The sequence below is a fragment of the Zootoca vivipara genome, chromosome 7 (assembly GCF_965207765.1).
Source record: "Zootoca vivipara chromosome 7, rZooViv2.hap1.1, whole genome shotgun sequence".
Lineage (NCBI taxonomy): Eukaryota > Metazoa > Chordata > Lepidosauria > Squamata > Lacertidae > Zootoca > Zootoca vivipara.
Window position 1 is genome coordinate 34,448,111 of NC_142590.1, and position 14,882 is coordinate 34,462,992.

Sequence of the window (14,882 nt, forward strand, 5' to 3'; positions counted from 1 at the left end):
AATTCATGTTCTAGGAAATATGGTAGCAATCAGTAGCAAAACTGAAACGAAGTAAGTGTGATGCTTATAAAGTACTAATTCCTATTATGCTCAAAGGAATTATATTATGATGCCTACAAACTACAATACCACTGCATGGTGGGGGCAATTTACATTTTGGGGAGGAGGCAGTAAGACCTTCCTATAAGCTGCCACCACCACTGCCCTGCCACCATTAGACTTCGGAGGCAAAGCTTCCATTGGTGCCAATGGAAGCTTTTTATCTAAGCCGAATTGCCCCATGGGGACAGGAGAAGGAGAGGAGCAAGAAAGGGAAGGAGACAGCAAAAAGGATGGGAGAGAGGAAAGGAGGAGGAGGAGGAGGAGGAGGAGGAGGAGGAGGAGGAGGAGGAGGAGGAGGAGGAGGAGGAGGAGGAAAGAGAGGTATTTGTGTCTATGTGAATAGTGGTGGGGAGAGAGTTGATGCTGAAGTCCATGCTTGTGTAGGAGAGAGAAAGAAGAGAAAAAGATTTGGGCAGAGGGCCTTCTCGGTGGTGGCACCCGCCCTATAGAACGCCCTCCTATCAGATGTCAAGGAAATGGACAACTATCTGACTTTTAGAAGACATTTGAAGGCAGCCCTGTTTAGGGAAGTTTTTAATGTTTGATGTTTTATTGTGCTTTTAATATTCTGTTGGGAGCCGCCCAGAGTGGCTGGGGAAACCCAACCAGATGGGTGGGGTACAAATAAATTATTATTAGGGCTATTATTATTATTATTTACCCACTTTGGCTCTAGCCTCACCCTGCTTTTTGTACTAAATACATTGTGTTGTTGAACGTGAATCTAACATCCAATGAAACACTTCTGATTAAACCAAAGGAAATCCAAGGCAGTTCTGATAAAATTGAAATAATTGAATCTGGCAACATTTCTGTACTCCTTGCACACAAAGAGGTTCCAATGCACATGTTGAGTTCCCACGCAAGCAATGGAAGAACAGACATGGGGGGGGGGTGTCAGCTTCAGAATCCTTCATATAGCATTAAACCACAGCTTTGCATTAGGTGCAAACAGGGGCATTCAAGTCACAGTTTAACTACCGTACATGTGTGTCTTATGGACTTAACTAGCTCTGTATGCAAAATCTTATAGTCCTAGTTCTCTGCCATGGGCGTAAACTTTTGTGTGTGTGTGTGTGTGTGTGTGTGTGTGTGTATACACACACACACACATACACACACACACACATACATACATACATACACACACACACACACACAAACACAGAGAGAGAGCTAGATAAATACACACACATCAGTTTTTTAAGCTGTAAGCAGTGTGTGGAAGGTGATTAATAAATAATAATACTTCTTGGTTCTTACCTGTTCTTTTATTTTTGTCCACATAACAGTACTTCAATTCAAAGTCTTTTAATAAATTATGGATTTCCTGGGGAGGTGGCAAAAGAAAAAAACACACAATACATCAGTGCACTGAACATTTTTATTTTAATGTTAAGGTTTTGGAAATGTTCCAAATAAAGAATTACTCCATAGACATACTGCTATACAAAACATTAATTAGGAATCAATATGAGTGAGCACTCACTTCAACCACAAGCTCTTTCCTTTGAAAAGTGGAATTCCAAGAGTAGTTACTTCTTGCTTAATGAAAAAAAAAAAGAACTATAAAAGGGTGGCATACTGAGTTGCCAGATAAGGATATAGAACACTGTTAATAATGCAACTCAACAGTATTTGTTCTGCATTGTACAGCAGAACTCCTCCTGTTTAAAATGAAATCTCTTACTGAGATAGATTGCCTTTTTCTTTACAGAAATGAAATATCAAAAATATAATTTTTGATCCAAATTTCAGTAGTCACGTTTTATTGAAAGATACGGCATTAAACACCATGTTAATGAGTACAGTGGTACCTCGGGTTACAGATGCTTCAGGTTACAAACGCTTCAGGTTACAGACTCCGCTAACCCAGAAATGGTACCTCGGGTTAAAAACTTTGCTTCAGGATGAGAACAGAAATCGTGCTCCGGCGGCGCAGCGGCAGTGGGACGCCCCATTAGCTAAAGTGGTACCTTAGGTTAAGAACAGTTTCAGGTTAAGAACGGACCTCCAGAACGAATTAAGTTCTTAACCCGAGGTACCACTGTAGTTAGCAATGTCTAAAGTCATAGGGGAAAGTCTGCATACTCCCAGAATTTTATTGTGTGCTTCTACAACACACCAAGGCTGCATTCTGAAGCTATGCATCTTACCATTGCAAACAAGGTCACAGAGAAGTATAATTAGAGAACACAATTATTTTCAGCATTTCAATGAACTTACACAGTACTACTCTTATAATGCATTTTCCCTCCTCTATAATTAGGCAATTCTGTGCACATCCCTGAGGAATTCAGCAGCTTGCACCTGTTTCACAGGTGCTAAATGCTTCTTATTTTTTTCCTAAGCGGTGTTATATCCTCTTCCTGTTTTGTACTGAAAAGGAACATGTGCTTCCCAATTGAGTTTTGAAGAAAATGCTCCTCTCTTGTCAATGACTTAGAAATTGGGTTGGGGGTCAATGTGAACTTTATAGACAATAAACTCAGAGGTTTATAGGCAAGGCAATATATATAGATACCATATTTGGGCTGGTAAAATCAAGATAGTTCCAGAAGGGGCATGAGCTTTTCATCATTAAACAAGAATATGCTGAGCCTGTTGGCATTACAGGCTTGTTCCAGAGTTAATGGTTGACTGTGAATGCACACCATTCTGGGCTGTTTTGCTTTCTCCCTGCAATTGCACAGAGGAAATTCACCACAACTCCTGGCTTAGTGCTACACCTGAACCAGTATTTGCTCCCAATAAACCACAATCTGTAAACTAAGGTTTGTTTTACTATGGTATATGAACTGAGTCATTTTGTGGAGGGGTAATACAGGAAGTAAAGTTCACACAAAGTTTATTTCAATAAATGCAATGATGAGACAATGCTAAGATGTCTGAACTATATGACAATATCTGAGCTTTCAAAGAAAAGGAAAACAGGGGCTGCAAAACCTCATCCTTAAATAAAGTAGTTTCAGAAGAGAAAGGAAAGGTGGAAAAAAGTAATGATGAAACAATAATAGTGGACTGCCACAGCACAGGAAGAGATAAAGGTAAAGGGACCCCTGACCATTAGGTCCAGTCATGACCAACTCTGGGGTTGCGGCGCTCATCTTGCTTTATTGGCCGAGGGAGCCGGCGTACTGCTTCCAGGTCATGTGGCCAGCATGACTAAGCCGCTTCTGGTGAATCAGAGCAGCACACAGAAACGCCGTTTACCTTCCCGCTTGGAGCAGTACCTATTTATCTACCATACTTGCACTTTGACGTGCTTTCGAACTGCTAGGTTGGCAGGAGCTGGGACCAAGCAACAGGAGCTCACCCCGTCGCGGGTATTCGAACCGCCGACCTTCTGATTGGCAAGCCCTAGGCTCTGTGGCTTAACCCACAGTGCCATCTGCGTCCCCCAACAGGAAGAGATACATAGATATTATTATAAAAAGAATTAGGTCTACTTTGGGGGTGTAAAATAAGCACTATTATTTAATTAATGAATCTCTTCTTGCAAAAACAAAACAAAAACAATTTACAACTAAAAACATTGGGTTGCATCCAGTGAAGTCATATAGCACAAGGACTTCTTCCTGTGGATTGGAACTTCCTCTCCATCTTTCCACCCATGCTTCAAAGGGTAGAAGCCAGGACAGATTTGGGGGAGCTCACAGGAAAAGGAGAGAGGAAGTTCCCCACACAGGCAAAAGTGCCAACTTTTGTGCAAACTGGATACAACCATTATTAGTATTTGTTTATTTTATTTTTTTGCTACTTTAACTCAGTTTATTTTGATTTCAGTTTATGGTTGGCATAGCTGCTGCTTCTCCTGGTGTATCTAGTGTGTGAGGAGGGCCTGTTTCAGAATTTCGACATAACTAGGAGTCCAACTGCACACTGCGGAACTTTGTTTTCAATTAATGTGCAACTGGCTATGTCCCTTCCTTTTAAAAAGAGCATTTGGTATGGGCTCCCGATCTAGGTCAGGACTGCTGTGCGGGAGGAGAGTTTAACCATTTCCTGCTGGGCCATTTGCTACCAGAAATCACCTCTGATGTGGCTATTTGCCCTTCAAATAGCACTTTTGGAACAATAATCAGTTTCGTATGGAGATGTTGATTAGGAAAACTATACGGTACATGGGAGACCTGCCCTGTGCTACCCCCTCCCAGTCTACCACAGCTTTTTCTAAAGCAGGGATGGCTTACCTGTGATGCTCCAGATGTTGTTGGACTGTATGACCATGGTTGATGGGAGATTAAGCACAACATCTGGAGGCCCCACAGGTTAGCCAGCCCTGTTCTAAAGAAAGACGTGGCAAATTTTACTTACTGGTTAAATTTTTATTCCATCTTTCCTCCATAACAACAAAACATAAAAGAACAATGCAAAAGCAATAAAATATCCTCACAGGTTAAAGAATTTCAAAGTTGCCAGGAACAGTATCTTTCAGCCACCAATGGCTGGTTGAACAGAAATGTTCTTTAACTTCCACGTTAATAATAATGTTAATTATGAGCAAGATATATGTACCTCACCAGGGAGGGTACTCCTTAAAGATGGAACTACGACCAAGAAGGCCCTTTTGTTGCATTAAAATGTTTTTAATCCAATGAGTACTTTTGGCCCTAATCAGACTGATTATGCTATATTGACACACTCACTCTGCCCTGTAGGTCTCCAATGAAACTGAATTTGCTACGACACATCTTTCTGCTCTACAAAGTTTCCTAGATCACAACACACTCCCACCTTGCCAATCTGCTAATTCAATATACGTAGCTTAGTGGGTAATAGGGGTTTGATCTGAATAGGATCAAGTGTATTCTTTTTAGTCAGATTGGATACTAGTCTCTTATTTCATCGGTTAACAGCTGTCAAATGCTGTGTTAATAAAACATGATGCTGCTCCTCAGGCTATCTACATACACTGATAGTATGTTATTGCTACTACTCAGCAATCCAATACACCTGCCTTATGGTGGGTTAAATGCAAGGGGGCGGGGCGGAGCTGTGACCAGAATGGGGATTCTGCCTGACATAGGGAGATGAGAGGAAGGTACATTTCTTTGGAGTCTTAAATCACCATCACTAAAGTGAAGGAATGGTCAGTACATGACCAACTTGTTATGTGCAAATATATATTTAATGTTTACAGAAGGTTGAAAGCATGCCTGAGACTCACACATGCATCTTCTGCATTTGTCAGCACAATTCATTCCCCTTGGAATACCCCTTCAAATAAAAACAATCCCTAGCTGACACCTATAAAACAGTATTTTTAAAAATGATTCACACACTAAAATGATCGGCTAAGCCTGTCTCTATATAAAGGAATTTGTTATGCTTTCTGGCAAGTAGTACTGTACTTTAAACAATGGCCTAGCTAGCACGGCATGGAAAACCAAATTCGCAGCTGCTTTGCTCTTCCTCAGTCCTGTTTTTATTGCCGCTCCATGCTGAGCTAGACCAGCATGTTGCCTGAACATGGGCTTATAATAGAATCACAGAGTTGGAAGGGACCACGAGGGTCTTCTAGTTCAACCCCCTGCAATGCAGGAATCTTTTGCCCAATCCCTTGCTCAAACCCACAACCCTGAGTTTCATGCTCTACCACAGGCATCCCCAAACTGCGGACCTCCAGATGTTTTGGCCTACAACTCCCATGATCCCTAGCTAACAGGACCAGTGGTTGGAGAAGATGGGAATTGTAGTCCAAAACATCTGGAGGGCCGAAGTTTGGGGGTGCCTGCTCTACTGACTAAGCTATTTTGCTCAATTTCTCTCCTCATCTGCCCACAAGCTGCAGCCTAGAACAAACCTTGGCTTCAGTTAATGGTTAAAAAAGGGAGAGCTCAAACCAAGAGCACAGGCTTGGGCAACACGCGAAGTAAAATGTGGCTTGGCTCAGTGCACCATGGAATTAATAGAAGTACCAGGAAGGAGCAAAGTGGCTTCTCTGCAGGAGGCTATGTGACCCCCCCATTGCATAGTTTGGCTTACTGCATCATGCAAACCATGCCACTATTCTACAACAAGAGTGGGAAGCCTCCAGTCCATGGATATAATTAGGCCTGACAGGGGTTCTGGTTACCCATTAATCACACCCCCTTGACCCACACAACTAACATCACTCCCAATTGTGCATTAGCAAGGAAAGCTGATTGGCAGTGAGTGCGAGCCTGCTGGCATCAGCTACACCAGTGTTTCCCAACCTTGTGTTTCCAGCTGTTTTCGGACTACAATTCCCATCATTCCTGACCACTGGTCTTGCTAGCTAGGGATGATGGGAATTGTAGTCTCAAAACATCTGGAGGCACAAGGTTGGGAAACACTGAGCTACACTACTGGGTTCTGCATGGGGAATGTGGCAGTGCAACTGCCTCCTGCCCAAAATGGGGCATGGGGAATTCCAACAGGCTTGAAGGTACCATCTTTCAGCTGATAGGTGGCAACTCCAAGGTAGTTCAGTTGTCTGTATGGCCAAGTTCCCCCTGCAGCCAAGCCCTGCAGAAAGCAGGCTTGGAGTCATGGTTGACCAGTTGACAGGCAGCAGCTTCAGGCCTTGCTTAGCTTGGATTGTCTTGCCACTCTCCACAGGGAAGAATTGGCCAGCTGATTTCAGAGTGGTGCCAGGTGGGCTGGGCAAAGTTGGGAAGAACCCAAGACTCAGGCTTCTAGTCAAACCCCGTTCCCCATTCCTGTTGTACAACCTGACAATGTTAGCACACTTATAAATAGGGCTGCTAGAGTATACCTCCAGACCTGTGAAGCGTTCCTTCGAGAATTCCAAATAAGAAAGAACATTAAGGAATGCTATTTCCCAAAAGGAATGCATATTCTCACATATGTCTTGGGAGCTAAATTAGTGTCTTGTTTGCAGTGCAACACCATTCAACAGTCACATTATTTATCATCCACATCTATCCCACTATTCTTCCAAGGAGTCCAGGCATCAATAGAGCTACCTAATTTTTCACCTTCATAGCAACCCTGTGATCAGGATTGTGAGGTAGGAAGTTCTCCAGGGTCACTCAATTAGCTCTGCAGCTGAGTGAGGATTTTATCCATGGTCACCCAATTCAAACCCCATACTCTACCCACACTCTGACCTCAGTTCTCATCTCAAATTGTACCTTCTTATTCACTACTGACAGCTAGATCACCAACCTGCTACTACAAAGTACTTTCTGTTAAGTTAATTTATAACCTTTGACTTTAAGAGAACTAAATCAGCTTAACTCCCAATGCACCATCTTAACTAGCGTGGGAAAAAGCATCGGTCTCTTTTAGCTTCTTGACAGCTAGCTGTGCTGCCCACATTATTACAAAGAGAGAAAGTAGATAGCTATAATAAGACTTTCTTACTATTCCATACTACAATGAGAGAATCCCATCTTTTTTGTTATTTCCTGCAAAGCTAAGCATAGCCTTTGACCATTAGTTAGCATATGTACTTCTTCAGTCTGCTAGTTAGACAGCATAACAGGCACCAACAAAATCATAGCAGCATCCTTTATGAAAAGGAACCAGAATTAGAAGACTGTTCACTACAATGCCAGCAGATGAATAAAAGCTTGCACTGGCTGCCAATTTGCTATCGGGTCAGGTTCAAGGCCCTTAACAATTTGGGTCCAAGGTTGCCAAAAGAAGTGACTAATCCCTTATAACCTGGTCTTCATGTGAGCCTCTGTTAGTGGTCCCCCATGGCTCAGGTGCACGGCTTATATCCACCAGGAGCCATATGTTCAGTGTTTTGTAGAACTCTCTTCCTGTTGAGTTCAGAGAGGGCCCCTCCCTCTTAAACATCCAGCTCCTACTGAAGACTTTAAAGAATAAACAATTAGTGGGCATTTTAACAACTGAAATTCTGATTTTATAGCTTTAACTAACTTTTATCTTCATTGCATTGAGTTGCTTGTACACCACTTAGAGAGTGTTGTAGTTAAGTAGTACAGAATATACATTTTTAAAATAAAATAAATACTACAATGAACAGGAAGTATAGTTCTGAGGCAAATGACTTTAACTATGAAAAATGCAGTTTGTGACAGTAAGCAGAGATGCGAAAGTGCACGAATGTTTTATCAACTACAGTGGTACCTTGACAACTGAACGATTTGACTTCCGAAGGTTTCGACTTCTGAAGTCGACAACCCCGGAAGTCTTTTCACCCTGCGCGCCCTGCGCCGTGCACAGTCAGCGCATGCGCAGAAGCGGAGCTTCGACAACTGAAGACCTCGACTTACGAAGATGGCCGCGGAACGGATCGTCTTCATAAGTCGAGGTACCACTGTTAATACATTTTATATTTTCTAACCTATCAAATAAAGTCCACTTTTGAATGTTAACTCATAAAAATGCTAAATCATAGTCAGATTTCTAATGTACCAAGCAAGCTATGGTACTTTCAAGAGCTTATATGTTCTCACAATTTATTATTTCTAGGAAAAGGCAGATGCAGTCATGTTGAAGCAGCAGCAAAGATGAGTACCTGCTATTTTGCAGTCAGTTTGGGGGGGGGAAGCTTGGTTTTTCATTAAAGGGACTTTTCTAATTGCAGCTGATTTTCATAAATATATTCCAGAACTAAAAGCTATGCTTCCACAAGACTAAAGATTAACAGTTTCCCATTTCCAAATGCCAAGAAACAGAAGTATGTATCACTACAAAGCTACCAGAAAACATTTGCAAAACAAGTGCAAATGATAACATATGGCAATTTGGTTGCAAATGCATATACTGTATAAGGCATCATTCTCTCAACTAGCGAGTGTTGGTGGCTCAGCGCCTATCAGTGTGAAACACTCCCTGCCTCCAAATAAAGTATCAGTTTCTACATAAAGAAGAAAATGGTCTCCATGTATCTAGCGGTTTCCCTAGAACAGATAATCAGATGTCTGTAAAATTAAAATAAAAGGGTATATTTAAAAATAGACGGACAAGGATCTATGAGCTTCCAGGACTTACAGAATCTTGATGAAATCGAGTACAGAGACACAATGTTGGAATAACTCAAGCCAGTCCATTGCAAGGCAGCAGAAAGGACTCCAGTCTAAGCGCCCTTTCCCATTGGCTAGCCCAGGCATCCCCAAACTGAAGCCCTCCAGATGTTTTGGCCTACAACTCCCATGGTCCCTAGCTAACAGGACCAGTGGTTGGGGAAGATGGGAAGTGTAGTCCAAAACATCTGGAGGGCCGAAGTTTGGGGGTACCTGGGCTAGCCCAATAGTGATATACGAGTTTCAGTTGATGTAGTCTGAGGATGTAGATAAGGCCATGGATCTTTGCACCACTTGGCTTACAAAGTCTAGCAGGATGGGCCAGGGAGGCTCCGAATGCCTCGAGGAAACAGTTCCTCCCTGCCTCAAGGAATGGAGGTGAATCCAATTCTAAAGAAACTTTCCCAGGACCACTAATATAAACAACTAAAGGCTGGTGCAGGGCAGTCCATCTTTTCATACCAAGTGGGCCGCAGAAGTACATCGACATGGAACCTGCAGGTCGCACACTGCCTTGTTGCGCAGGGGCAGTGAGCGAAGTCAACAGTTGGCGTTGGCACGCGCGCGCGCGCACACACACACACACACACAGAGTACTTGTGCTGCCTTCCCAAAGCTAGCTAAATGAAGTGCTGGGCTTTAGGAAAGAGGCACGAGGCTCTAGCAGGGTCATAGAACCCTCTCAGCTCCTTCCCAAAGCTGGGGAAGCACTAACTAGGTTTTGTGATGGAGGCTGGAGGTCTCTAGGACATTGCCAGAACCCTCATGTCTCCTTACCAAAGCCCAGCTTCAGGAAGGCAGCATGAAGGCTGCAGAGGGTGCCAAATATTGCTGAGGGCCGCCAAAAGAGGTACTGACCGCCTGGACCGCCCTGGGGTAGTGGCAAATGCTCCCTCCCTGGGCAAGGTCCTGGAGTGGCTGGTTGCTGAACAGATCCAGGTCACCTTGGAGGAAACTTATTTTCTGGATAAATTTCAATAGCGGAACAGACCTGGTTCTGGCCTCAAGACCGCATTGGTCACCCTTTTGGATGACCTGTGCCAGCAAAATGACAGAAGGAACACAACTCCATCAGGTCTACTGGCCCTCTCAGTGACTTTCAGTACCATCGTGCTTTGTGGTGTTTCTGCTCTTATTTGGTACCAGGTAGTGGGTGCTGGGGGGGGGGGTTCAGCTTCAAGGAGCTTGTCCTATGAGGTTTCACAGAGGCCAATTCTATTCCTTGTGCTGTTTAATATCTACATGAAACTGCCGAGAGGGAGAATCTGTAGTTTTGGAATGTGCTGTCACCAGTAAGCAGATGGCACACAACTTTCTTTGTCCTTGGAGATGTTTGTGGTTCATCCCGGAATCTGTGTAACTGGGATTCAACCAGTTCTGGATGGGGTTGCACTTCCCCTGAAAGATGCCGTTCAAAGCTTGGGAGTAACTCCTGGATTGATCACTGAAGGCACAGGCGGCCTCCACGGCACTGAGTACAGTTCACCAGCTCTATCCTGGATGGAGATAACCTGGCATCAGGGATCTACAGTCTGATCACCTCCTGTCTGGATTACTGTGCTTTATGATGGTCTTCCCCTGATCAAGGGCTGGAAACATCTGCTAGTGGAACATTAAGCAGTGGTGTTGCTTAACTGAGACCTGGCATCTTGAGCATATATATTTACAGTGGTATCTCTACTTACGAATAACTCTACTTATGAATGTTTCTACTTACGAATGGAGCTCCGTCCGCCATCTTGGATGCAGTTTAGATAGGATTTTTTCTACTTACGAATTTTTAGTTAGGGTTGCTTCGACTTGCGGATTTTTTCTCCCAATGCATTCCTATGGGATTCAACTTACAATTTTTTTCGACTTACAAATGTGCGTTCGGAACACATTAAATTCATAAGTAGAGGTACCACTGTGTGTGTGTGTGTGTATATATATATTACTCACTGGTAGTGGCTGCCAGGGCATTTCTGAACCTAATTCAAGGTTCTGCAAGCTCAACTTGTGTCCATTGTGCAATATTTTTGGCACAATGTGGAGACATTTCTTCCCTTCCCCATGCTTTTCAGTAATTTTAGTAGTTCTATTTATCTTAACAGTCACCTGGTTTTAAGGGCTTTATTATTCTTTTCTATAAGTTTTTAATTGTTGCTTAGTGGATTTTTTTATGTTGGTGATGTGGTATGGAGAATCTTCTACTGTATGTACAGTATAAGTTTTGTAATACAGAGGGATTTGGCTGTTCCACGTTTTGGGGACGTAATTAGGTATTATATATTTTTGTATTTCTGTATCTGTGTTTTCATAAGTCACCTGGAAGGAGCAGGGCAGGTGACACACAAATCCAGAAATGAATAATAATAAATAATGGATGAAGACTGGCTAATGGGCCAGTTAAACAAAGACAGAAGTACATTCAAGTATAGCCCAATCCTATCCCTCGTTACTTGAAGACCTATTGACCTAAACGGAACTTATAACTGCAACAAATGTACAAACATCCCACTCAGTAAGAGACATTTACATGTGAATGTCCTTCTGGATCAGAAACCATGTATGCAGATTAGACACACCTGGTACATATCCAGAGACAAATCATTAGTTCTGTCTTGAAACATGGATTTCTACACGCATAAGTCCAGTAATTTTCTTCTGCCAGCACTTTCTCACAATACCTTGCTGTGCTTAACTATCTCAGGCTTCATCCGTTTACATTTCGTTCACATACATGGTTAAAAAAAATACAATAAACAGCACTGAAGCACCAACCTCCACAAGAAACAGAAGGTTTAAGGAGAACAAAGTCTATTGCTTTTGAAATTATCATCTAAATTATTCTTGTTCTGAGGCTACAATATTTCCAAAAGCAAAATATATTTAGACACCGTGTGTTTACTCCTATCTACATGTAATCCAATATTCCGATGGATATCCAATAAAGCCTGGATAAAGAATGAGCTTAAAGAATACTCAGACAGCATGGCTAATGAAAATGAAAACATCTTGGCAGTGAAATCCTTTTTTGGTAACAATCCCTGCAATCCTATTGCAAGTTTCTATTACAAGGACTATTTCGACCACGAAGACATATGTCCTAAAATTACTTTTCTGCACAACATAGCAGCTTGACTCCCTCGTATGGAAAAACATTGAACCTGTTTTCCTGTCAGAAAGTACAAAATTTTAAGGGATATTTTAATCTATTTCAAGCAATTATTCTTACAGGACAAGCAGAAGCCTGAATACATATTTGCCATCCTCCATCTATGCTATGCGGCAAACTCGTTCAGACAGTGCAGTTCCTTATGTGGCCAAAACAGCACTGACCATGGACAAGAGAGAAGTATCAGCAGATTAGGGGAAAGTACAGAAATGTTTTTAAAGCATATATACGGGGGACTGGGGAGACTCAGAAACCCACCAAGAATGCTCAGTGAGCATGGAAAACTGAGTACTGTACTAGAGACAGAAAAGTTGAAGATAATGGAACAGAATCTTCTGAAAGAAGCTCTAACTAGCTGGCTGGAACCTCAACAATGCAATATTTTGTTGCAGGTCTCACTTATTTTTCAATCAATTAATAATCCCTAGAATGCTAATTGGAAAGCTGAAACCTAAAATGGCTTACAGTATGATTCTACGCAGGTGGCGCTGTGGGTTAAACCACAGAGCCTAGGGCAGGCATCCCCAAACTTTGGCCCTCCAGATGTTCCCATCTTCCCTGACCACTGGTCCTGTTAGCTAGGGATCCTGGAAGTTGTAGGCCAAAACATCTGGAGGGCCGCAATTTGGGGATGCCTGGCCTAGGGCTTGCCGATCAGAAGGTCGGCGGTTTAAATCCCCGCGACAGGGTGAGCTCCCTTAGCAGTTCGAAAGCACGTCAAAGTGCAAGTAGATAAATAGGTACCGCTCCGGCGGGAAGGTAAACGGCGTTTCCATGCACTGCTCTGGTTCACCAGAAGCGGCTTAGTCATGCTGGCCACATGACCCGGAAGCTGTCTGCGGACAAGCGTTGGCTCCCTCGGCCTATAGAGTGAGATGAGCGCTGCAACCCCAGAGTCATTCGCGACTGGACCTAACAGTCAGGGGTACCTTTACCTTCTATGATTCTACGCATGTGCTTAAGCAGCAAGTCCCACTGAGTTCAATGGACCTTACTTCAAAGTAAGTTGCTGTGACATTTTTAAGGCCTTCTTTGTATCTATATATGATCAGCATTATGGGTAATATCCAACATTAACCATACTCAGATTTAAGTCAATTGATTTGTGGGTGGTCTGCTCAGGGAAAAGAGTTAGATCTCACCCTGTAAGTTCCACTGAAACCAGAAAAATATTTACTTCTATCTGAGGCTAAAGGCAGACCATAGACAAGTTGCAGAAGCAATCCTTTCCCATGGTACACACATATATTTCATTTGTCTGGTAAAGCAGATTTTGAAAGTTCTTTTAAGTAGAGTGATGGTGGAAAGTGTATGGGGTTTACAATCGGCACACCTGTGATCTTAAAATCGGAATTGTCTATTGATGTCCACATTGAGTTGAACTTTTGTATTTTGAATGCCTCCGCATCCAGGCATAAGGCAAAATAGGAACACAACAGGTTTCAATGGTGTTTTTTTTTATCATTTCCACGTCACAACAAATGAAAGGAACTGGCACAGTCTCTGCAATAGATCTGTAAGATCTTAATCTGGTTTGATTTATGGCCTGTTCTTAGTGTTCACCTTTCCTGTATTTTAACTTATTGCAAGTTGATATGAGACTTATTTTTAAAAAGCAATGAATACATTTGATAAAAAATAATAATAAATGGAACATTTTACACTCTATTCTAAAGATGCCAGAGTTTGGAACTTTCTACTTGGTACTTGACAGAACAGAATACTATTGTCTTCTTTTTATCACTCATTTTCATTATCCACAGACTCATTCAGCGACATTCATTAGCTTGCTCATGATAGAATCTTTGCCTTTAACTTGCCAACGCCTTACTATTTTAACAGTAATGCATTTCAATAGAAGTGTGTCCCTAACACTAGTAAACATTTTATGCATATCAGTACAGTAATTATCTGGGGACTAACAGCTTCTTTAAAACTCAATTCAGCATTCAGGAACATAACAGGAACTAGAAATGAGATTGACCACTTATAACTGGATTTATTACACTTATAACTGGTTTATTACACTTTTATTCAAAAATTGTAAACGTTAGATGAACTTGAGTCTGCCTTTGCAAAAACCTCTTATCTTGAGTTGGAAATCGATGACAATTTAAAACAATAAAATTTAATCCCAGTTCTACTTCTTTACTGTTTTCCCAAACTTTCCCCAATTTTCAGAGGCACCTGCACAATCATGAAGACTACAAATCTGTTACTTAATGGAAAATAATAATTTCTAACAGTGCCCAAAAGGCTGAAAAATATACCTCCAAAAACCTCCTATTGACTATCCATGTCTGTATCTTCTCATTGAACTACTGTACAACCTTTGCAACAGAACATAGTTATTCTACACAAGAGTTAGAAAAGCCATGGGGGAAGAAAGAAAAACAGCTTCAGCTATCTATTCCAGTTAAGTGTCATTGATGTTGGCAATGGGAAGCAATTTAGAATGTACAAGTTCTTTAGTCAATAAAATAAAACTCTTACAAAACTTTCCTCCAGTTACCCTACAGGCATATATATTCTTGGTGAGTGAATATGAAAAATAAAAATGATGGTCTCAGCAACAGTAAAATACATGCAAAGCAATAAACTAATTGGGGAGGATGAGAACATACAAGTGTTTTTCC

The 14,882-nt window shown here is 42.0% G+C and overlaps 1 protein-coding gene across 10 annotated transcripts in view; it reads right to left on the reverse strand.

Annotated features, from left to right (window-relative positions):
* The window catches only part of RAVER2 (ribonucleoprotein, PTB binding 2), a 42,704-nt gene that overhangs the window by 26,144 nt on the left and 1,678 nt on the right, over positions 1-14,882 (reverse strand). For 7 of the 10 annotated variants that reach the window (XM_088673944.1, XM_035122783.3, XM_088673945.1 and 4 more), the window contains exon 2: positions 1,366-1,432. In XM_088673944.1, the coding sequence (XP_088530070.1) occupies positions 1,366-1,432 (67 nt within the window). Of the gene's footprint in view, positions 1-1,365; positions 1,433-4,295; positions 4,390-14,882 lie in introns of all 10 variants that reach the window. The other 3 variants (XM_088673948.1, XM_088673947.1, XM_088673946.1) reach the window with 1 other exon arrangement.